At 31.9% G+C, this 25,000-nt stretch overlaps 2 protein-coding genes and 1 non-coding gene across 3 annotated transcripts; 1 reads left to right on the forward strand and 2 right to left on the reverse strand.

Annotated features, from left to right (window-relative positions):
- Positions 1-16,379: 16,379 nt before the first annotated feature.
- Positions 16,380-18,053, forward strand: LOC18034858 (probable carotenoid cleavage dioxygenase 4, chloroplastic). Its single transcript, XM_006423984.2, has one exon. The coding sequence runs from the start codon at positions 16,380-16,382 to the stop codon at positions 18,051-18,053; it is 1,674 nt and encodes a 557-aa protein (XP_006424047.2).
- A 2,832-nt stretch (positions 18,054-20,885) lies between these two features.
- LOC18033910 (17.6 kDa class I heat shock protein) lies at positions 20,886-22,005 on the reverse strand. The gene is made up of 2 exons (XM_006423985.2): positions 21,915-22,005; positions 20,886-21,292 (listed from the first exon to the last, which is right to left on the reverse strand). The coding sequence occupies exons 1-2, from the start codon at positions 22,003-22,005 to the stop codon at positions 20,886-20,888; spliced, it is 498 nt and encodes a 165-aa protein (XP_006424048.2).
- Positions 22,006-23,658: 1,653 nt separating this feature from the next.
- Positions 23,659-23,757, reverse strand: LOC112096586. The gene has a single exon (XR_002904487.1). It is a non-coding gene; the product is annotated as a small nucleolar RNA snoR100 (small nucleolar RNA).
- Positions 23,758-25,000: the final 1,243 nt, after the last annotated feature.

Consider the following 25,000-nt stretch of genomic DNA (forward strand, 5'->3'; position numbering starts at 1 on the left):
GAAAGTCAGTTGGAGCATGCACGTTTGTGCCCAAGTTGGTGCTATATAGTGGACTCCAAGTTTAATAAGAGTGGAGATAGTCGAATCCACCAAATTTCTCTCTAAATTAATTAAAAATAAATAAATTCATTATTAAAGATTACTAAAAATCTCAAAACTATTCTTCACTTATCTCTCTCTCTGTTTACCTTACAATTATGTATTCTCTCTCTGCTCGTATATTTTCCAAACTAAATGCTAAATTTCATTTTCTTTTGAATTCATTTTTTAGTCTCTCTTAGCCTATTATGATTCACGTTTTCTATATATAAGATTTTTTTCCTTGATTTTAATTAGCTTTTATGTTTGGCAAAAATTAATTTCTATATTCATTAACTTTCATGGCTGATGAAAATTTATTAATGTTCATTTTTAAATGGTAGGTTTTGTTCCTTTTAATTAGTGATATCAATTATTTGTAGCTAAAAATGTATGTGAATGAATTGATGAAAATTTGTGAAACTGAGAAGAGAAAAAAAAAATTAATTAAGTAATTTTTTAAAAATTATTTATGGGTGAGGCTATTTGAGCCCAATAAAATACGCTTGGCACCCTTTTTTTCTATAAAATTGTATATTACATACCCTCAAATAAATTTACTTATAAACCCTTAGTCTCTTCTTCATGATTTAAATTTATAAATTCCTATATTAAATACATATGAAATTATTTTTACACTTGTTGGAAGATAACGTTGACAAAACAAAGCATTTCTCATTGTGAATTATTTAGGGAAGATATTCTAACATTTCTTATAATGAAACATATGCAAAATGAAATCTCAATTGTTGTTGAACTAGTAACAACGCTATTTTTCAAGTTTCATGAATTTAAAATCCTTAACAAATTTAGGAAAAAGGAGGGGAAGAAGTTGCATCAAATTAACAAATTATGATCAAAACATAAGTGGCAGTTCGATTGCTCTTTGCAGAGGGTAATCTTGAATTAATTTATGCACAAACTCCAAAAGTCTCTTCGCTTAATCTCAAATCAAAATTATGGAGCTTCCTCCATTATAATCTTTATAATGAATAAAATTATATTATTTCTAAAAGTAATAATTTTGGAAGAATCACTCATTAAGTTTACAGATCTATATTAGTTTGGAAAAGACCTAATGTTCTTTGATGTTCACTGATATTGGTGAAGAGACAGATACTAATAGGATATTTTAAGAATTGAGATGGGTGCTTAAAGAAAAATTATGAATTCAAAATTTTGTTGATGGGTTTCATGAGAAATTGGGTTTATTGAGCATTTAAATGGGTTCAAATACCGTCTCCTATTATTTATATAATAAAATTTTTTATTAAAAAACGTAACTGGAGGATTCGAATAAATCACATACATCATCTAATCAGCTGCTGCGACCTTTGGTTTTTGCATTATTAAAACGTTTTTGATATTTTCTTTGCTAATAATTGACAATTGAGGGAGCACCAATTACGTCCGTCATATTCTCGGCACAGAAAGAATTCATAATACATTTTCGGATTCAGTCAATTTCATTGACGCACTGGACTCCATATTCAATGAATCACATGGGTTATTTAATATTTTTATTTAATTAGTTAATTATGCTATATCACCCTTATTTATATAAAAATTTATAATGTATAATTAAATAAAAGAATTTAGAAACACTTTTTAAACAATAAAATACTTTAGTTTAGAGGTAAGAGTGTTATTTAAACAGTTTTGAAGACTTACTTTAAAATAGTTATATAATTTTTATTTCTTTAGATATTTGTGGAGATTAATTACAAAAATGATGCTTTCATATATGCGACTACTGTTGAGGAAAAATTAGGTTTTTAAATTTTTATAAAACCTTTTGAAAATCGCTCTCATATAATATATAAGAATTTGTATTCTAGAAATTGTACCTTGAAAATCCGAGTTGGCTTTTTCCGCTGAAGTGATTTAGGCTCCTAGATCACGATCGGCCACCACCACTCCTGTTAGATCACGATCCGTCACCACCACGCTTGTTAGATCACGAACTGTCACCAATGATCTTCCAGGTTATGACTCAGGTTCGATCTGCACTTGACGTGTGGGCGCCTTTATCACTACCAAAGCAACTAGCACGAGAAAATTTTTCTCTCAACAATAGAGAGAAAAATCTTATTCTCTGATTTGTATAAAGTGGCCTCTATCTATTCTTTAGAGAAAAATAAGTCTTTTTTATATCACCCTTTAGTGAAAACCCTAGGCTCCAAATATCAAAAAACAAAACTCACGTAATTTGCTTTTTCAATAGGGGACCCACCTTGTAAAATAACATAAGGCCCCTTATACAAAAGCTAATTAAATGGAGCCTCCCACTAAATGATATATTTAGGCTTTTGACCCAAATAGCTAGTTATCTTACTTATTAGTCCAGTAGTGGTGCAGTCAATTAAATGAGCTAACCCGGGGATCATTTGGGAACATACAATAGTGGCTACAATAATTAGGCTTGTAATTAAACTAGCCCAATTATTTAATTCCAAATCTACTCCACTAAAAGATTGGAACTGACTTCCATAATTGTATGCTCGAATAATAATTCGTCCCAAGCCACATTGATTTCTTTACTGCACAATCCTTTGTACCACATCGTTAATTAAATTGATATCTCAACTGTCCAATCAATTTAATAACATCTTATTCCTTGATCTTTATTGGTTTTCTCTAATGATCATTTTCAACATACTAAATATGTTGACACACTCTGGCCAGAGAATTCTATGATCAAGTGCCGAAAACCCATCAAGAGATGTGTTGTACAAATTCTATATTGTTAATCCATAACTCCAATACTCATAATTGCTCCCACCAAGATACCGGGTAATCTTGACCACAAGGCTGTGTCGTGCCCATTGGTAACTCAAATGGAATAACAATTACAATCATGAAATCATAATTAACTCAAGATTAAGATTACAGTAAAATCAACGCCTATGAGATTTAATAAGTCTGACAGTTATTACAAAGTTAATTAAATCTCATATGTGATCCTGTTCAATGTAGTCGTACTACATCAATAAATTCATACATGATTAAGACAAATCATTCAATGAATTTATTACAGTCTATACCTAAATAAAGTGCCCAACTTTATTTATCAATTGCGAACTAAATTTATTTAATCATAAGATAACTTGTATTTATGTCTTCTGTGAATCCACATGGTGATCACATAAATACATATAATATGATTAAATGGACTTTAATACAAGTATTAATGCAATTAAGATATTTGAATAAAATATCTCATTTATTTTATTAATCAGAAAAATAGTTTATTACAATTAAATAAACACATATGCTTTTAAAGAGCATATTTTCCCAACAATCTCCCACTAGCTCTCAAAGCATATCTGGCATATTGCACATGCTCTAGGGCTCTAAGTGCAGGTTATAAAGATTTCCCACTAATGGCCATTCTAATAAGATCTGCCATTTAGCATCTAATGCCATTTGGGGTACTGTCATATAACCTTTCTACACTATTCCCTTATAAGATGATACTTCCTTTCAATATGTTTTGTTTCTTGTGGTTCCTTGGTTCCTTAGATTGAGCTACAGCACCACCATTATCACATAAATAGTTTAAGGGGTGCAGTTACAACAGGTACCACCTCAAGATTTCGTAGGAACTTGCGGAGCCATATAGCTTCTTTTGCAGCTTCAAATGTAGCCACATATTCAGCTTTAGTTGTTGAGTCTGTGATACAAGATTGTTTCACACTCATCCAACTAATAGCTCCACTTTCCAATGTAAACACATAGCCGGAAGTTGATTTTCTGGAATCCTTATCTGACATAAAGTCAGAATCAGTATAACCCACTGGAATGAGTTCATCACCAGAATACATAAACATATAATTTTTAGTTCTTTTCAGATACTTTATAATATGCTTGACTGCAGTCCAGTATTGAGGTCCAGGATTAAATTGATATCTGCTAACCATCCCTACCGCAAAACAGATGTCTGGCCTAGTGCAAAGCATGGCATACACGAGACTTCCCACAACGTCTGCATAGGGAACTCGTCTCATTCTCTCTATCTCTTCAGATGTTTTAGGTGATTGATCCTTAGAGAATGTAATTCCATGTCTGAATGGTAATAAACCAGTCTTGGAATTTTCCATGCTAAATCTAGCCAATATCTTATCGATATAGACCGCTTGAGACAAGGCTAAAGTTTTATTCTTCCGGTCTCGTAGTAATTTGATACCAAGAATATAACTTGCCTCCCCCAGGTCTTTCATATCAAATTATTTTGCTAACCAAATCTTTATTGTAGTCAATACTCCTATATCGTTTCCAATCAGGAGAATATTGTCTACACAAAGAACTAGGAAGGCTACAAATTTTCCCTGAATTTTCTTGTACACACATGGTTCATCAATGTTCTGAATGAATCCAAGTGATTTAATCGCTTGATCAAATCTGATGTTCCATGACTGGATGCTTGCTTCAATCCATAAATGGATCTCTGCAACTTACAAACCATGTGTTCTTGGCCTTTTTGTATAAATCCATCTGGTTGCTGCATGTAGATGTTTTCTTCAAGATGCCCGTTAAGAAAGACAGTCTTGACATCCATTTGCCAAATTTCATAATCTAGCACTGCAGCAATGGAGAGCATAATCCTGATGGATTTAAGCATAGCAACCGGAGAAAAGGTTTCCTCATAATTGATTCCTTCTTTCTGAGTAAACCCTTCGGCTACTAATCTTGCTTTAAATGTTTCCACCCTTCCGTCTACTCCTTTTTTTCTCTTGTAGATCCACTTGCAGCCTATAGGTTTTACCCCATTTGGTGCCTCTACAAGTTCCCAGACTTTATTGGAATACACAGATTCCATTTCTTGATTCATGGCCTTTTTCTAAAATTTAACATCTCTATCTATTAGAGCTTCGTTGTAACTAGTGGGATTTTGTACATGTTCATCTGAGATAGCCATATAGGTTTCTCCCAAAAATATGTATCTCACAGGTAACCTAGTTACCCTCCCACTACGACAAGGTTCTAAAAGTGATGGTTGTTCAAGGATAATCCTGTGCTGATCAGCTGGTTGTTGCTGTTCTTCCTGTTCTATAACAGGTGTTGAAAGCTGAGCATCAACCTGATCTCTTTTATTTCTCTAGTTTTACCTTACTCTTAGGTTATAAGTCATTATAGAGTCTTCCTCAAAGAAAGTAAAGAATATTTCTATAAATACATTCCTATCTTGAGGACTATAATTCAGACTTTCCCTTATTCCTTTAAGATACCTAAAACATGCAAGCTTCTGAACACGAATCCATCTTGTCTATCTCTGATTCTAGTAGAAATACTAGTAAACTCCAAATACGAATGTGTCTCAAACCATGTTTGTGACTTTTTCATAATTTCTTGGAGTAGTAGACACCGAGATAGATGAAACTAAGTTCAATAAACTTTGTAGTTTTAAATACTAGTATCTGGAATCAAAAAAGGTAAATGATAAACCACTTAGTATATATCTTGTCTTATCCAAAAGAATCTTGTTTCTCCATTTAATTACACTATTGTATTATAGTGTTCATTGACAACCAAATAGTGCTTGAATTCTCCATAGAGATATTCTTTGTTTCGATCATATCGAAGTTCTTTTATGTTCCTGTCTAATTGCTTTTGTCTTATCCACGTACTCTTTTGAATTTCAAAAGCAATGGAATCATGACGCATTTAGACAAACATAAATAAAATGAATATTCATCAACAAGATTGATAGAATACTCATAACCCCTTATAACATGTAAACTGATTAGTCCGTATACATTTGTATGCGCTAAATCATCAAATACATAGTTATGCTTTTAGCTCAAAAAGAGCATCCTTGTCATATTACTTTTCTAAATAAGATTTATAGAGTTACAATGATCAATCTTAATAGGCCAACAAGTCTATCATTAATCATTTTCTTAAAATCTTATTATAGTTTATATGACTTAGGCATAAATATCAGAGGTGATTTTTGGTTAGAAGAAACATTTCTTTTCTTAGATAAATGCATATACTTTTTATCATTATATCTTACTTTGAATAGATCAATGGACTTCTATGATATAAATTGTCTTTATAAATAACCAAAATAAATAATAAATAGAGGATCCAAAAAATAACAGTGTACTCCTGTTTATTAAAACAAGCCACCGAAATTAAATTCCTCTAATATAAAGACAAATATCAAAACTAAAGTCTTGTAAAATTGATCTAGTCTTTCAATTGATATAAACTAGCATGTCCTCAACTGCTGTTTGAAGCTTTCTTCACTTAATCTCTTGGTTTCCTGAAAACCAAATAAATGAATTACAAATAAGATTAGTTATCTCAGAATTCATTATTGTATGATTCAATAGAAATATGAACTAATTAGGAAGCTTAAAGATTTCCTATACCTGATTTTAATAATCTTAGGACAATCTTTCTTCCAGTGACCCTTCTGTCCACATTTGTAACACTTGCCTATTGGCTTGCCACTTCTTTTAGTGGACAGTTTGCCGATCCCAACTCTTGCTTGCTCATTCTTGTCTTTCGACTTAAGCCTTGAAGAGAATCCTTTTTCAGGAAGTTTTCTGCTATGATAAAATTCTTCTATAGCATGTAGTTCGTGCATTAATTCAATTAAGGTCATATCTTTATTGTTTAAGATATAATTGACCTTAAACTCTTTGAATGTATCAGGTAAAGATTCAATCACCATGTTAATCTTTGATTTATCATTGATTTGAACACCATGAATCTCTACCTCATTCAAATAGTCCATCATTTTGAGGACATGATCACGAACTTTTGTGCCCTCTTCCATCTTAGTATCTGTGATACGTTTTAATGCTGCTTCTCTGGCAAAATGGGTATTTTGCCCAAACATCTGATGAAGACTAGCCATTATTTCAGTGGCTGTTTCCATGTTCCGATGTTTCTTATGCAGTTCCACAGAAATCGAAGCCAATATATAGCGCTTAGCCATTTTGTTAGCTTCGCACCATTTCTCATAAGGCTCCCTCTGATTTCTATAATCGTATAACGATGGTTCAGGAGGGCAAGGCTGGGTCAACACATATTTGCTTCCCTTAGCAGTGAGAATATTAAATAGATTGCGTTTCCAATCTAAATAATTTTCGCCAGTGAGTTCATTTTTAACAAGGATAATTAATAATGGGTTGATGGAAGACATTTTCTGAAAAACAAAACAAAATAAACATGCATAAATACTTTGAAACAATATTCACAATAAATGACAAAAATGCAAAAAACCATAAATGCATTTTAATTTATTGTAACGATAATCTAGTACCGCTTTGACAAGCTATCCGTTGGGGAAGTCATGTCTACACTTACTAGACCCAATTATCCATTAGATTATTTACTTTCATGCAAAGACATGATAAATAATTATCGTTATCCCTTTGGGCCTAAATTTGTTAACAGAGCTTCGTTGGGAAGGTTAATAACAAACTTTAGTTGAGTGTATAACCATTGTTTCAATCTACGTATTTTTCATATCAATAGTCACCGTTGGGGTGAACAATCGATTGAAAAATATTTCAATTTTATCTTTGAAGAAGTTTATCAAATAAAATATCTAATATATATACCCTCCGAAGGGAGCATCACCGTATCATGAAGTCGAGGTATATATATAATTTTATTATTGAACTAACAATGGAGCCCGTGGGAAAATTATCTTGAATTTTCCCTCTCCCACTCAATATTTTAAAATTGGTTTTTCCTTTTTAAAACATACATATTGTTAATTGAATGCTTCCTATAATATTATCTAGATGATATCAAATATTATTAAGCATATGCAAATTTCAAACAATATAATGAAATTCATTATTAATGAATGACATGTATCATTATGCATAGAGTGACACTACCTATTCTATATGACATGTTATCATGGCATGTAATCATTCAAAACATAACATATAGAAAAACAATTAAATAATCTTAATTCATGGCTTTCCTAATAATGAAAAATACATTAACCCTAAGCCTAATCTTCATTGGGCTTCTTGTCAATGTCCATCTTCCATAAGTTTGTCTTTGTTAATGGACTAGGGGAAATTGGGCTTTTAAATTTATAATTGGTCCAATTTTAATTTTGAAAGGAAATAAATAAAATAAATAGTATTATTATTATTATTATTATTTAATTAAAATAAAACTTTTGGACCAAAAATAAATTTAATATATTTAATTTTGTCTATGCATTTTTTATCCATCAAGCCCAATTGAAATTGGACCTAAAGCTAGGATTCACAAAGCTCAAAACTGTTTTTGGACTTAAATGCAAAAAATTTAAACATGTCTACCCAAAAGAAAAAATTATGGAGCCATAGGGACCTCAATGATAAAAATCATTGAAACCCTAAATCCATCTTTTTCTCTTTCCTTTCTTCCCCAGCCGCCACCAGCACAAAGGGCAGCGACTGTTCATGCATTTCCGACGCCGATTTGACCATCACCGCCACGCCGGGAAGCCTCGAAACGACGCCCTCCGCCAGCCGCAAACGTCAGCAAGCTTCCAGCCTCCGCGCGCAAGATTCTAGCCTCCGCGCGCTTGCTGCTGGCCTCGCTCGCGTGTGTGCTGCTGGCAGCGTTGGTTCCAGCTGCAGCACATGCAGCGCGCGCTGCTGGCCTTGCTGGCCGCGCGCGCGGCTTGCTGCGCACAGCGCAGCGTGTGCCGCTGGCCATTGCTAGCCGCGCGCGCTGCTGCAGCGTGCCCTGGTTTGTTGCCGCTGTCAGAATTTCCGGCCTCCGTCGCTTTGATCTGCCATCCGTGATTGATTTACAAATTTCCTAGGCCAATTTTGGCTTACAAAAATTCTATAACAGTAAAATAATTCAAGAGGGAAACATGGTGATAAAAAACCACCCCTCTTGTTACAGATCCAAAGAAAAATACAACGAAAAATCTAACCATGAATTAAGACAAACCAAAACATGCTTTATTCATATATTAAACAATTAATATATATCTGAATAAATTGTGCCACTCTAATACATAAATTTCAAGAATGATTTCATACGAAATTCTTATATATTAATATGAGATGGCTCTGATACCAATTGTTGAGGAAAAATTAGGTTTTTAAATTTTTATAAAACCTTTTGAAGATCGCTCTCATATAATATATAAGAATTTGTATTCTAGAAATTGTACCTTGAAAATCCGAGTTGGCTTTTTCCGCTGAAGTGATTTAGGCTCCTAGATCACGATCGGCCACCACCACTCCTGTTAGATCACGATCCGTCACCACCACGCTTGTTAGATCACGAACTATCACCAATGATCTTCCAGGTTATGACTCAGGTTCGATCTGCACTTGACGTGTGGGCGCCTTTATCACTACCAAAGCAACTAGCACGAGAAAATTTTTCTCTCAACAATAGAGAGAAAAATCTTATTCTCTGATTTGTATAAAGTGGCCTCTATCTATTCTTTAGAGAAAAATAAGTCTTTTTTATATCACCCTTTAGTGAAAACCCTAGGCTCCAAATATCAAAAAACAAAACTCACGTAATTTGCTTTTTCAATAGGGGACCCACCTTGTAAAATAACATAAGGCCCCTTATACAAAAGCTAATTAAATGGAGCCTCCCACTAAATGATATATTTAGGCTTTTGACCCAAATAGCTAGTTATCTTACTTATTAGTCCAGTAGTGGTGCAGTCAATTAAATGAGCTAACCCGGGGATCATTTGGGAACATACAATAGTGGCTACAATAATTAGGCTTGTAATTAAACTAGCCCAATTATTTAATTCCAAATCTACTCCACTAAAAGATTGGAACTGACTTCCATAATTGTATGCTCGAATAATAATTCGTCCCAAGCCACATTGATTTCTTTACTGCACAATCCTTTGTATCACATCGTTAATTAAATTGATATCTCAACTGTCCAATCAATTTAATAACATCTTATTCCTTGATCTTTACTGGTTTTCTCTAATGATCATTTTCAACATACTAAATATGTTGACACACTCTGGCCAGAGAATTCTATGATCAAGTGCCGAAAACCCATCAAGAGATGTGTTGTACAAATTCTATATTGTTAATCCATAACTCCAATACTCATAATTGCTCCCACCAAGATACCGGGTAATCTTGACCACAAGGATGTATCGTGCCCATTGGTAACTCAAATGGAATAACAATTACAATCATGAAATCATAATTAACTCAAGATTAAGATTACAGTAAAATCAACGCCTATGAGATTTAATAAGTCTGACAGTTATTACAAAGTTAATTAAATCTCATATGTGATCCTGTTCAATGTAGTCGTACTACATCAATAAATTCATACATGATTAAGACAAATCATTCAATGAATTTATTACAGTCTATACCTAAATAAAGTGCCCAATTTTATTTATCAACTGCGAACTAAATTTATTTAATCATAAGATAACTTGTATTTATGTCTTCTGTGAATCCACATGGTGATCACATAAATACATATAATATGATTAAATGGACTTTAATACAAGTATTAATGCAATTAAGATATTTGAATAAAATATCTCATTTATTTTATTAATCAGAAAAATAGTTTATTACAATTAAATAAACACATATGCTTTTAAAGAGCATATTTTCCCAACAACTACAATGAGTTTCAACATTCAAAATAAATAATTTATTATTGTTATTTTTTAAAATAAAAAAAATAACAGAATTTAAGTTTTCTTATACTATAGGTGTGTTTAAAGTGAACAGTTAAAAAATTTAAAATATCCTAAATTAAATTAAATTTTTTGAATTAAGTCTCCTGTTTCAAGTGCTCGGATCTGCCACTGATTACTCAAATGACTATGAAATGTTTTTACATGATTGAAACATTTTAATATTTTTCTCTGCTAATAAGTAATAACTATTATATGGGCCAATATTCTTGACATAAAAAGGATTCAATCATTTTCATCAACACATTAGCACTGCACTCCAAATTATACAAATCACGTGTGTCATTTAATATTTTTAGTCAATTAGTTAATTATATTATATCAAAATAATTTATGCACAAATTTGTGATTGCTCATATGACTATGAAATGTTTTTCACATTTTTCATATTTTTCTTTGCTAATAATTGAGGGAGTGCCCACTCTTATATGGCGCCCAATATTCTAAGAAAGGATTCAATCAAATTCGTCAATACATCAGCACTGCCCTCCAAATTTAATAAATCAGGTGGGTTATCTAATATTTTTATTTAATTAGTTAATTATATTATATCACAATAATTTATACAAAAATTTGTGATGGTATTATTACTCAAAAATATATTTTGTGCCCGACAGATTTAACTCTATTTAAAATGAAAAATGTCCGTTATTTTTTTCTTTTTTATCTAATATCATAGCATATTTTCATGCAGTCCCTTATGATCTATTTTATTTGTGTTACTATCATAAATCTTTAGTTAATTACTTTCTATTTAATTTTAAAAAAAATTATGTGTCAAAATGCGGCAGGTGGCTTGACCTCCAGCCACCCGTTTTCACTATATTAGGCAAATTGAAGTAATTACTTATCCCGTTTTAAAAAAGGAGAAGAAAAAAGTAACTATATATCCAGAATAATCTGATAGCAATTCATTTGATTCCATAATTAGAATATTAGAATCATATCCATAACCACATCAACTCTCCTTTAATTTAGTGTAGTAAATTTTTTATGTAATTCAAATAATAATTGGCGACGGTTTAGATTCTCTCACGATTTAGTTATATATGATTTTTTTTTAGATTTATTTACAAGTGATGATTGGCAAATTAAATGACCATGATTTGTATATTTATATTTTATTTAACCATCTTTAAAACGATGGTTTTTTTCCCTCACTTTCAAACCGATCACGCATTTTCTCGAAATTAATGGCCAGCTTGAAATTGACATGATTGATAAGATAAATTGTTTCTATTACACTCATAGAATAAGTCACTAAACAAAAAAGTAATTAGGTGTTTGATAAAATATGTTATTTTTTTGTTGTGAGTTTCAAAAATAAAATATATACATTTAGTAAAGTTTATTATTAAGATGTTGTTTCATTGTATAATGACAAAAGTAAACATAAATTTAAATTACCTTTCATTTTTCTTGAGGAAATTTAATAAAGTTTCTGGATACTTTTTTTTTCAAATAATGTTATAATAGTGTAGTGACTCTATTTTTGTAAGGGTAAAAACTTGTTTAGTCCCTATATTATGAGGTTAGTGTCCATTTAGTCCATATATTTTTAAAAACACCTCAAAACGTCCTTGCTACTAAATATTGACACTTATGCCATTATTTTTTATTATTTTTAACTTGCTTTTACAATATTACATTTTTACAATAATGTTTCTTTTTTGGATATTAATAAAAAATTAAATTATCAAATTAAACTCAAAAATAAAATAAAAACAAAAAAGGTATATATTAATTTTTGTGGAAGCTCACGTATGTCTAAAAAATTAATATCGTAAAAAATTACATTATCAATTTTTTTAGAAAAATTAATATTTTAACTCAAGAGTGTGTTCCACAAAAATTAATATATATTTTTTATTTTATTTTATTTTTTGGTGTTAAACTGGTAATTTATTTTTTTCTTTTTAATAATGTCTAAAAAAATTTATTATAATAGGGTTATTTTTTTCTTTTTAATAATGTCTAAAAAATTATTATAATAGGGCAATATTATAAAAATAAGTTAAAAGGAACAAAAGATAATGGCAAAAGTGTCAATAATTTAATGGTAGTGATGGTTTGAGGTATTTTTAAAAATATAGGGACTAAACGGACACTAATTTCAAAATATAGGGACTAAACGAGCTTTTACCCTTTTTGTAAATCACAATTTTTTATTAATTTTAATTCTAATTATGTAAATTAAAAATATTGATAAGAGCAATATAAATAAAATATTATTACTAATAACATAGTAAAAAATTAATATTTTCTTAGAATAAACTACTAATTATTAATAATAAACAAATATAATGCTATTAAAATTATATAAATATATTATATTTTCAAATAAAGATAGTATATAATAATACTATTAATTCTTTATGGATGTAATAATATTATTTTTAAGTAATTTTAACTTAGAATCAATGTAAAATGATTATTTTTAACTAAATATTATAATATTATATTTAAATAAGTTTAATATAATTATTTTTAATAACTATAATATTATTAAATAATATAATAAAATTTTTTTAATAAATATGATATTATGCTTTTAAATAATTGTAGTATTATTTATTTTAATGAACATAATTATATTATATTTAATAAGGGAAGAATAAAAATGAAGAGGTAGGAATGGGAATGGAAATTTCACTTTTCACCTAAAAATGAGTGAGACCCATGGAGTGGGTGGGACTCTCACTTTTCTTGTTAAATGAGTAAGTAAATGATGAAGTCAGAAGAATCTATACTCTCCACTCTCGGTTTAACAAGTAAAAGTAGTCTAAATTATTGGGTTGAAAAATCAAGACAGAAATAGAGAAGAGGGGTGATAATCCAAGGCGGCTGCTGCAATCAAAGATGGTAGTGTGCGATGTGTTAGAGAATTCAACTTCTCTTTCTCTTTCTTTCTTTCGTTCTTTTTCTTTTTTTTTAAAGTAATTTCCCTCTTATTCAATTTTCCAGTAGGCTGTGTGAATTAATTCAATCCGATAGACGTAATCTGATTAAAGTTGATTTAATTAAATTTGGATGGATTAATTGAATCTTTCAATCAAATTAATGATTAGGGGATCAGGATCCTCTCCTGATCTGATTATGTTATGAGCAAATAACTCATTTATTGGCTGGTAGTTAATAAATAAAAAAATAAAAGAAGTTGAATCTTACCTATACACTACCACTAAAATACACATGACAGGAGATCTTGAAAAGCTTAGAAAAAATCAGATCATGAGAATATCTTTTTCCATGATTAGGTTGGGTTATATGAACCTATATAATCCTAACTCTTTTTATTTTTTCATAAAAGAGATTATTTTCAATTTCTCTTTGTCAAACCTAACATTAATTGAATTATCTAAATTCAAAATTCAACAATTGAAACTAAATTTTCATTAAAAGTAAGTACATAGATTTTCAAACATTATGTCATTTATTTATTTAGTTTTTGTACGATCTAATTTTTTGTTGTGTTTATTAATATATGTTAGGTCAATGGACAACATTTAATGCTTGAAGGAGAATTATTGTGTTTTCTTTCTTATTTGAATCTATTTTAAGTATCAGATAATTTTTTAATTATCCTTTTCTACTTTTTTTTAATTTTTAATTATAATCAACCTTATCAACCCAACACAACACAATCCGATGATTTAAGAGTTAGATTGATTTTGATTGGATATATTTATTTAGTTAGGTGGTTGACCTTTTCTCGAACTAATTAATAGTGGGTTGAATTGAATTATCACAAACCTAATCTAACCTAATGAGAGGATCTAGTCCATTAGTTAATCCCACCGCTTGCATGCTGGGAGGAAGTTAAATTGTTATTAGACTATAACAACAACAACAACAATAATAATTCTTTTTGTTCATTGTGTACTTATTAGTTGCAGTCACTTATATAAATCAAAACTTAGCAATAGCCCAAATTTATTTGTATAAATTGACATGACATAATATAATTGGATAAGTGATTTTAGAAATGTCAATATTACGTAGCTAAGTTGCATTAGCTACGTAAATTTCATACAGGGATGGTAAAATCCTCAATGGGTTTAGGGCCTCATGGGACTCGACCCCAAATGGGGTAAATTTTGAATAATTTTTGGAAAATGGGGAAAAAATAATCTCCAAATTCTTAACAGGGTAAGGTTTGGTTTTGTACTTCCCATCCCACTCTCACCCCAATCCCCATTATATATAAATATTTTTCTAATTTTTATTTAATAATTTTTTTAAGCCCACTCTCACCCCAATCCCCATTGCGGGCTTGGGCTGGGCTCGGGCCGGGCTTGGCCTTTATTTATTTATTTTAAATTTGTTAAATTATTATAAATTTGAAATAAATTAATGATCAACAAGTTATTACAATCATAGATAAATTAAAAGAAAATGAATATTTCAAATTAAAATAATAAATAAAGCAAATAAAAACTCATGACTTTAATTTTCTTTAATACTGGATTTTCTAATTCAAACGCTCTCTTAATTAATTGACACAAAAGAGAGAATTTATTATCATAATTTTAGTTTTTTTGAATCATAATTGATTTATAAGTTAAGAATTTAAGTTTTCTTTTTTATTTTTAAATTACTTTTCAATTTTAATTATATTATTCTAATTTATAAAATTATTTTTTTAAAAAAGTAGTGGGCTTGGGCTTTATCTGGGCTTTTTTTCTTGGGCCCTTGTCCAGGCCCTCATGGGTGAGGGCCGGGCCTAAGCCTGCGGGCCTGGCGGGCTTGGGCCAGCCCAGACTTTTTTGCCATCCCTAGTTGCCATGTTAGTTAATAAATTTTCTTTTTATTTTTACTTGATATAAATGGGCTACAACTAAAAGAAAACCCTACAATATAATTCTAATTCAACCCTAAAATATTGTTTTTTTTTTCTCTCGTAAGATACTGCTCTCTTCAAACATTTTTCAATTTTGATATCATTTTGAGATATTGTTTCAAATATTTGGAGATTTTCTTAAATAATTTAAATACTTTATAATGTGGTAATGGTTTTATTTAAGTTTTTAATTTTTAATTTATTAAAATCATGTATCTATGTTTGCTATTAAATAAATAAATGGGTAATGGGGTGGGAATGCAGAAATCATTCCCCACGCGGGGATTCCCCATCCCCACCCCACTAAATTTATTAGGGAATAAGGTGGGGAATGAAGTCAAAATTTTTAATGGCGTGGGCGAGGGGAGGCCGGGGAATGAGGTAGGCCTCCCCTCCCCCACCCCACCCCACCCTACTCCATTGCTATCCCTAATCTCATATAACTAATATTAGTTTAGATACTTAGTTTATTTTCTAATTATATAACATCTCATATATTATTCATTGGCTAAACTTATAAAATAATGAATAATAAAACCAATTAAAGTCGTAGAAATGACTGAGATATCAGTGGCACAACAACAAAATAATATTATTTTGTCATATTAATATTAATCCAACTGAGTAATCGTAATATTACTATCATTTGATTGTAAAATATCTCATATTTTGTCAAATAAGATAAACTGTTCAAATCTCAGTGAAAATAAATAATATGTTTCTTGCTAATAGGCTCATGCACTAACCCAAATAATAAAAAGCATCTCTACCTAAAGAATGGATCACATGAATTACTCGTCCTTAAAGATATCATACAATCATCCTCCAAAACCAAAGATCACCTATTACAATCACACCAATGAACAAATTATCCCATTCCTTCCTTTTCAAAAGCCAAAAAGATGTGTTCCCATACAGTCTTCAATGAAAAAAAATTCATCCTGCGACACCAAATCCTCACCATCATTGTTTACAAACATTATTGATCGTCCTCTTCATCCTTCTGTTGATCCAAAGCATGTCTTCACTGGAAACTTTGCTCCGGTGGACGAGCTTGGCCCCACCGAGTGCCCAGTGGTTGATGGCAGGCTTCCGGACTCTCTAACTGGAACGTACATCCGAAACGGACCAAACCCACAACACATGCCACGTGGCCCTCTCCACTTCTTTGAAGGTGATGGCATGCTTCATTCGGTGCAATTATCTAAAGGGCGTGCAATTTACACTAACCGCTACGTCAAGACTTACAAATACAAGCTCGAGAGAGATGCCGGTTGCCAAATTTTTCCCAACATGTTGTCAGGAATTTACGGGATTGCGGATATCATTCAATGTGTTGCAGCGGTAGCAAGAGTGTTGATGGGTCACATAAATCTCAAGAAAGGATTTGGTTTGGCCAATACAAGTCTTGCTTTCTTTTCATCTAAGCTTCTTGCTCTTGGTGAGTCCGATTTACCCTACATCATAAACTCTACTCGAGAAGGCGATGTTGAAACTGTAGGGAGATGGGATTTTGATGAAGCATTATTTGCAAGCATGACTGCTCATCCAAAGACAGACATTACCACAAAGGAGACTTTTGCTTTCAAATTTAGCCCCGTTTTTTCCCCTCATCTTACGTTCTTCCGCTTTGATGCAAATAGTATTAAGCAAAAGGATGTGCCTATATTGTCCATAAATCTACCAACTTTCATCCATGACTTTGCTATAACCAAGAGGTTCGCTATTTTCTCAGAGACACAATTAGCCGTTTCAGCAGCAAATGTGATGTTGGGAAAAGGCATGCCGACGGTTTTTGATCCGGAAAAAATCCCTAGAATTGGGATCATATTGAAGTATGCAACAAGTGATGCCGAGATGAAGTGGTTTAATGTTCCGGGGTTTAATGCAATGCATGTCTTCAATGCTTGGGAAAATGGAGATGATGAGATTGTTCTTATTGCAACTACTGCTACATCCATTGAAAATCTTTTTCACAAAATAGACATGGTCCATTTCTCACTGGAGAAGGTGAGAATCAACTTGAGAACAGGACATGTTTTTAGAAATATTTTATCAACAAGAAATTTGGAGTTGGGGTCCATAAATTCTTCCTATATTGGGAAAAAAAATCGCTATGTTTTTATGGGAGTGGGTAAAGAAATTCCTAAAATGGAAGGAGTTGTAAAGATTGATCTAGAAAAGGAAATTGAAGTCTCAAGAAGATTTTACGGACCCAGTTGCTTCGGAGGGGAGCCATTATTTGTTCCAAGAAATGAAGATCATCTGGATGCTGCTGATGAAGATGATGGATTTGTAGTGACTTATATTCATGATGAGATTCATGAGGAATCAAAATTTCTTGTAATGGATGCCAAATCACCAAATCTAGATATTGTCGCAGCCGTTAAGTTGCCTAGGCGGGTTCCATATGGGCTTCACGGTCTATTTGTTCATAAGGACAATCACTAAAACTAAAAAATTTTTATAAATCTTTTAAATTGTGTGCTTGATTAATTGTATTGTTATTATTATTTCAAAGTTTTAACAGATAAATTTTCTCACTAATATAACTTTAATAACCTCATGCGTATGGACACACACTCACACTTACACACATGACATTACATTATTGTTGACACATTAATTAATATCCGAACTAAGTATCTAAATAAGTATAACATTATTGATTTTTTGGGATATTATCATTTACCACCAAAGTTATTCTGACATATCGCGTCAATACCATGGTTTGTTAAAAAATACATTTTACTACCAAACGTTTGGACAATTATCAATTTACCACTCTTCCGTTAAAAACGTTAAAAAATTTACTGATATTTTACTGATGTCATTAGGACATCAAAGACATTTCATGTTGAAATCAAAACATTGTGTTGCAAATGTAAAATAAACAATAAAACAAAGCAAAAATTTTCAAGGAAAATAATTAAAGAATTAGGAAATTGATAACCCTAGAATCAGCCCCTCTCTCTCATTAATTTTTTTTCTTAATTAAATTGTTATTATTTTTAATTGTGATTAATACTTGAATTTCATAAATTTTAATTTTAATTTTGAAGCATAATTTTTTATAAATTATTTTCTTTGTCGTTTATCATAAATCTGCATGTTGTTCATTATATTTATTAATTACAATTTTTAGTTGTTTTCTAAATCTTATTTTTGTTAATTATTTCTTTCTTCTCAAAGGGTAAAATTGTCCTTTTTTTGGGGTAAAATCGATTTTTAACTCATTTTCAATTAAACATTAACTTTTTTTTAATGGAATGGTGGTAAATTAATAACGGAGAAAATATTTGATAGTAAAATATACTTTTCAATAAATCATGATATTAACATGATATATCGGTAGTAAAATGATAATATCCCTTGATTTTTTAAGGGGTGTTAAGAAAAGTTTCCAAGATATAACTCTAGCTTGGGTTCGTTGTAGGCTGCAATGGCCTACAACCCACACTCTCTCAATCCTCCTCTTTAATTTATTGAGAATTATTGAATAATGAATAATATATCTTGGAGACTTCAAAAGATGCACAGTCACCAAAATGGTTATTTGACGACAATAGCACTGATGTTTGCCCGAGTCAAACCTCGAAACCTTATAAAAAACAACACGTTTTGTGAATTATTTTTGTTTTAATTTTAACCAATACGACATCGTTTTGCTTCAAGTTTCCCCCACCAATGGCTTTCCCTTCCTCTTCATTTCACCACTCAACGAATGGCTTTCTCTTCCTCTTCATTTCACCACTCAACCCCAACGATAGAACCGGCCTGCAAAACCCTTAAACTATTATTCTTTCCTTCAATCTGATAGGATTTGGTTTAGATTAAGCAAAAGCAAAAGCTTGAACAAGGTAAGGTACTGTCTTCTTTGGCTGCGAAGATGTAAAGAAACAAAAAGAATTGAGTTGCAGCATTTACCCTTGAAAAATGAGTTTTAATTCTACGTGGCTTTGCCATAAGGTAAGGTACTATCTTCTTTGGCAGTAGATTATTTTCAAAGCTTGAATTTTGTTGTTTTAATTTGCGAAGCCATTGCCGTTGTTAAATTGGGTTAATATAATGGGTAATAAGCTTATGCTGCGATGTTTTTTGCTTGAATCCTGAGTTGTTTCAATTTGAATCTTGAGCTATGACTTGTGGATTATGAATGGCAATTTCAGGTGCGGATTGTGGATTGTGAATGGAAATTTCAGGCTGTGGCTGGATCGAAGAAGGAAAGGGGAAATATTTTGTTGTGGCTAGAGCTGGTGGTTAGAGCTCGATCGACGAAAGAAAGGGGAAATATTTGGTTGTGGCTGGAGCTCGATCGACGAAGGAAATGAAAGAGAAAATATTTGGTTGTGGCTGGAGTTGGTGGTTGGAGCTCGATCGACGAGGGAAAGGGAAAATATTTGGTTGTGGCTGGAGCTCAATCGATGAAGGAAATAAAAGAGAAAATATTTGGTTGTGGCTGGAGCTCGATCAACGAAGGAAAGACAAGGGAAAATACTTAGGTGGAGCTCCATAAAAAAAGACTAAGGAAAATATTTGGCAAGCAAAAACAACATCATCTTTAACTTTAATAAAATACTGCGTTTAAATTTCGGAGTTTGACCTTGGGCAAGTATCATTTTCTTTTCGTGACAACAAAAGCTGAAATCTGAAATTTATTACTAATAGTAATGCTATTAGGACCTGTCTCCCTTGCAGATTCTACAAGTAACGTATTGTGAGTTGACAAGATGATACATGGCTGCGTGGCACGTGGACGGTGGATGGAATGGGAGATTATATTTGCAACCAAGCATTCCGGTTTTTGCCGGTGACAAAATAATTTCCTCCCAGTTGCTGACCGGTAACCAGTCAGTGAATTTGGAACATGGGCCATATTCTGAGATAAATTACATGATGGGCCGTGTTCTAAAAATCCAAACGTACTGTGAATGGTTGTAGGGTTTGGAATTTATAATTGGACTTTGCTACAGCAAGAGATGCCACGTTGCATCTTGTGCATCAGCATTGTCTCAACATCCACCATCCAATTTTTGTGCAATCGAAATGGCTGAGATGAAGGTGATATAGTCGACGCTGCTTGGGACGTGGGCCCCTCGCTTCTCGCATCCGATCGCGAGTGCCTTGTCGCCGATATCGACGTCCAGGTAGTCGCTGGTCAAATTCGTAAGAGAAAGGTAATATGCTGGGGTTGCAAATTTTTAATTCTAGGCATCTTGGTTGAAAGTAATTAAATTTTTTTTTTTTATGTTCTGCTACATATGTTTAGACTGAATAGAATTGTTATCTTTTGGGAGTAGGTTCAGTAACAGTGAAGACACCATTCTCCATTGATGCCTTGACTTGATCGATCTTGGCATTTTCAAGCAACCGGAACCTCCTCAGGAACTTGCCGCGGCCCCTCTCAACATGGTGCCATTTGTTGTTCTTGTCTTCCTTCTCGACGCTCCTCTCGCCGCTGATCTGAAGGACTCTCTCGTCCTCAACTTCAACCTTCACTTCCTCTTTCCTGAGCCCCGGAAGATCCGCCTTGAAAACATGAGCTTCCAGGGTTTCTTTCCAATCGACTTGAGCACTGGCAAATGTTGACACCTCATTGCTGGAGAACCCAAAGGGCGCCCAGACGTCCGAGGAAAATGGGTCGAACACGCTCCTGTTTCCGAATATGGATGGAATCAAAGATATTTTTGCTTAATCAACTGAAACGACTAGCAATTTCTTTCGAGAACGTTTGCTTACTTATCAATTTGGTCTTAATTACTCTTTACCGATAAACTAAGAGCATCTCAAAAAAAACTATCAATTTTACTCTTTAAATATTCATTTATTTTATTACTTATTTATGTGATAAATAGATGAGTAAAAAAAGATATTATTTTCTAAAATACTCTTCAAATATAAATGAGTTAATATTATTTTAATTAAATAATTATTTTTTTAAAAAAAGTCATTAATAATTAAATCACATTTCTCTTTTTCTTCAATAAAAAGTAATAAAATATAAATTAAAAATAGAGAAAGTAATTTTTTAAATTTGAAGAGAGTGGACAATTTCTTATTTTGAAGAATCTTAATTGGAGTGTCTTTTGAAACCTTAAATGTTGATGTAACTCTTCAAATAAGTAATAAAATTTTATTTAAAGAGTCTTTTGGTGATGTCCTAAGTGGAGTTCATGGGGTGATATTTGTCTTCAACCACGTGACAATTCCTTAAACACATGACCTTTTGTTACTGCTTACCTCCGGTTGCACATTAACCTAATTAAGTCGGTTTCCCACGAATCTAGAATTTTGTTTTCCTCTGTTTCTAACCGTTAAATCTTCTTGTTCTTTCTCGCTCCTCATCGAACGCCTCAGATCTACTGTCTGTCTCTAACAGATTTTGTAACTTAGTCGTTTCCATGCTATTAAATGCGAAAATAAACACAAAATAATGAAAATAGCTTTTCTTCTTTTTTCCCCCCAAAAAATTATTAATAATATATTTTTCTTTCAATATAGATTTTGTAATATATTTGATCCGACCCTAATTTTGGCTCGACTAACCCGACTCTAATATTTCGGGCTTTGGCCCGAATGTTCAGATTTCGAATCGAGCTCGAACCAAAATTTTTAGGTCCGATCAAATTTCGGGTCAAGGTCGAGCTTAAGTCGACCCAACCCAACCCTATATTTAAAAAAAAAAATGATTGTGGTCCTTGTGAAATTGAATTGTGTGTAGAATTGAATCATGTGTTTTAAATTTAATTGCATTGTGTGTTTTTAATGTTAGATTGGAATTGTAAAAAATCATTCTTATTAATTTGGTTGTTTTGTGAATTATTTTGTAATTAATTATATTGTATATTTTACATATTATTTTGTGAATTATTTTAAGTTAGAAAAATCATTTCTTTTATTTTATATTCATGGTTTTGTAACTAGAAAGAGAACAAAAATTGTAAAGTAACATAAATAAAATTAACATAAATGAGTTTTTTTTAAGATCGGGCTTTTAATTTCATTGATCGGGTTGGGCTCGGACTTAGATAGATAGGGACAAGGATCGAAGCCCAATTACGAGACATGTAGGTTTTCAATTGAATAAGGCAGCTTAATTAAGAATGAATTTGCGGAGGATGCCTAATCAAGGCAACGCATTGCATGAAAATTAAACTACTTTAATTTTTATATTGCTTTCCCATCAACGAGGATATTGTATTTACAACTGACAAGTAAAATTCTTTATGAATTCTTGTTCTTTAATGGTAAATTCTCCATGAATTCTTAGTCTTTAATGGTAAATTCTCCAGTTCAAGGTAAACACAAGTTCAGCCAATTATTCAAATACTAGTCATATCGGTAGTCAGTCTTTATGCCTTCCGGCGACTAAATCAAACAATGGCGACCTAACTCCGGCGTGGATCGTCCATCCACCTGGTGATACTTGAACCTGACCATCAGATGAAAATACCCAACTTCACGTTTGGTTGAAAAAAAAAATAGTAACAGAGGAGACGGATGAAAAGGAAAGGGAAGAAAAAAAAATGAGCAAAGAAGAGAGCCAATTTCGTTTTTAGTGTTTTGGTTGAACAGAACAATTCATTTTTCTCTTTTTATTTCATTCCATTCTCCTTTCCTCTTCTCTTTTTTTTTCTTCTTATATTTCTTGTTTCCACTCTCCTCCTTTTCCTTTCCTCTTTCCTTATATTTCTTGAAACCAAACATGCCATAAAAACCTCGTTACAGGTAAAATCTAAAGGAAAGTGTTAATTTGTAATAATGATAAATCTATCAAGTATCACCAGCTCAGTTCAAATCCCCCCATCTAAAACTCAAAACTACCACGACATCCACATCCCAAATCTAACAAAACTCTTCTGAAGTGAATTGTCAACTTCAAGTTCTTCACATACATACTTATTACAACTTCAGAAGTTTCATTAAATCACAAACGGAATTTCTTATCCTTCCTCTAAATCCTTGATTGTTGATTACCAGTGTCTAATAAAAGGATAAGAACTCCACAGCACTAAATCATATACAAAATAAAACGATAGACGAATTAAAAAATAAAAAATGTAGGTCATAACCAGGCCCCCAAATCAGAGATCATTAGGGGCAGACATGCAGACCCAAATCAATTTCTGTGCACATAACCATGCTACCTTCATCTCTATATATATTAATTCCAGAGCATCGGCTTATTGTGCACAGATTTTATTATAAAAAAAAAAATCAAAAATAAAAGAACACTGAACCCAAGAACAGAACCTAAAAATGTGTCGAATCCTAAAACAAAGCCCTCGGATCAGAGAGATTGCATCCAGAGCAGAAGTTTTAGACCCATTTAAAATTTTTATTTTCTGTGCTTCGCCACCTTCATCCTTTAAAGTGACAAATCCCGAGACCAGACTTTGGCGCACAGCCATGAGATACCTAAGAGCGAAGAGTGAAGTCGCTGAACCATGTCTAATTGTCTATAAATAGTGGAACATTTCTCATCCTTAGGGTTAAGCGTTAGCGAGGTGAAAAGACCTAAAGACCGGAGTTACTTTGTGTTGAGCATCAGCCCATACCCCGACCCGTAAATTATAGATTTATTTGGGCTTTACTATTAAAATCCCAAAATATCCTATGCATCGCCCACTTTCAGATGCATTCAATCGAAAAGTTTAAAACATGTTGCCCATGACCATCACAAAAATTTTCGGGTATTTTTAGAACATTGATCATTATCCATTTATTTCAATCAATCATAATAATATGTATGTTAATATGGTAAATAGTGAATTGGAAAAAAAACAATACTATAAGGTCATGTTTGGTTTGAAGAAAAAGGAGGAGAGGAAAAGAGTGGAATGGAGAAAAAGGGAGAAGAAAGTAATGGAGAAGAGTAGTGAAATTAGATTTTGTTATTTGGTTTGATATAAAATTTGATAAGGAAAAGAATTATAATTTTTTTCTTTAGACAAATTTATCATTTTCCTTAAATATTAAGCTATTTATATTAGTTATATATATATATATATATATATATATATATATATAATGGCAGTCCGGTTGTCGGCGGCGAGGGGTCCAACGACTTTCCAGCGAAGGTCCAGCGCCTTTCCGGTGGAGGTCCGGTGAAAGTCCGGCGGCTGTCTGGCGAAGTCCAACAGTGGTCCGGCAACGGTCCATTTATAATATTAAATCAATAAAATAAAATTATAAATAATAATTATTAATGGAATTAAACAAGTTAAAAAGTTGAAGGGTAATTTTAGAAACTTTATTTTCCAATAGAAGATGAATTTAAATTCTTCACTACTTGGTGTGGAATTTAAATTCTACATTATGATGGATATTAAATTTTAATGGAAATTAAATTCTTACATATTTTGTCAAACCAAACAATGAAAATAAAAAGAGAATTT

Source organism: Citrus clementina, unplaced genomic scaffold (genome assembly GCF_000493195.1).
Source record: "Citrus clementina cultivar Clemenules unplaced genomic scaffold, Citrus_clementina_v1.0 scaffold_8, whole genome shotgun sequence".
Taxonomy (NCBI): domain Eukaryota; kingdom Viridiplantae; phylum Streptophyta; class Magnoliopsida; order Sapindales; family Rutaceae; genus Citrus; species Citrus x clementina.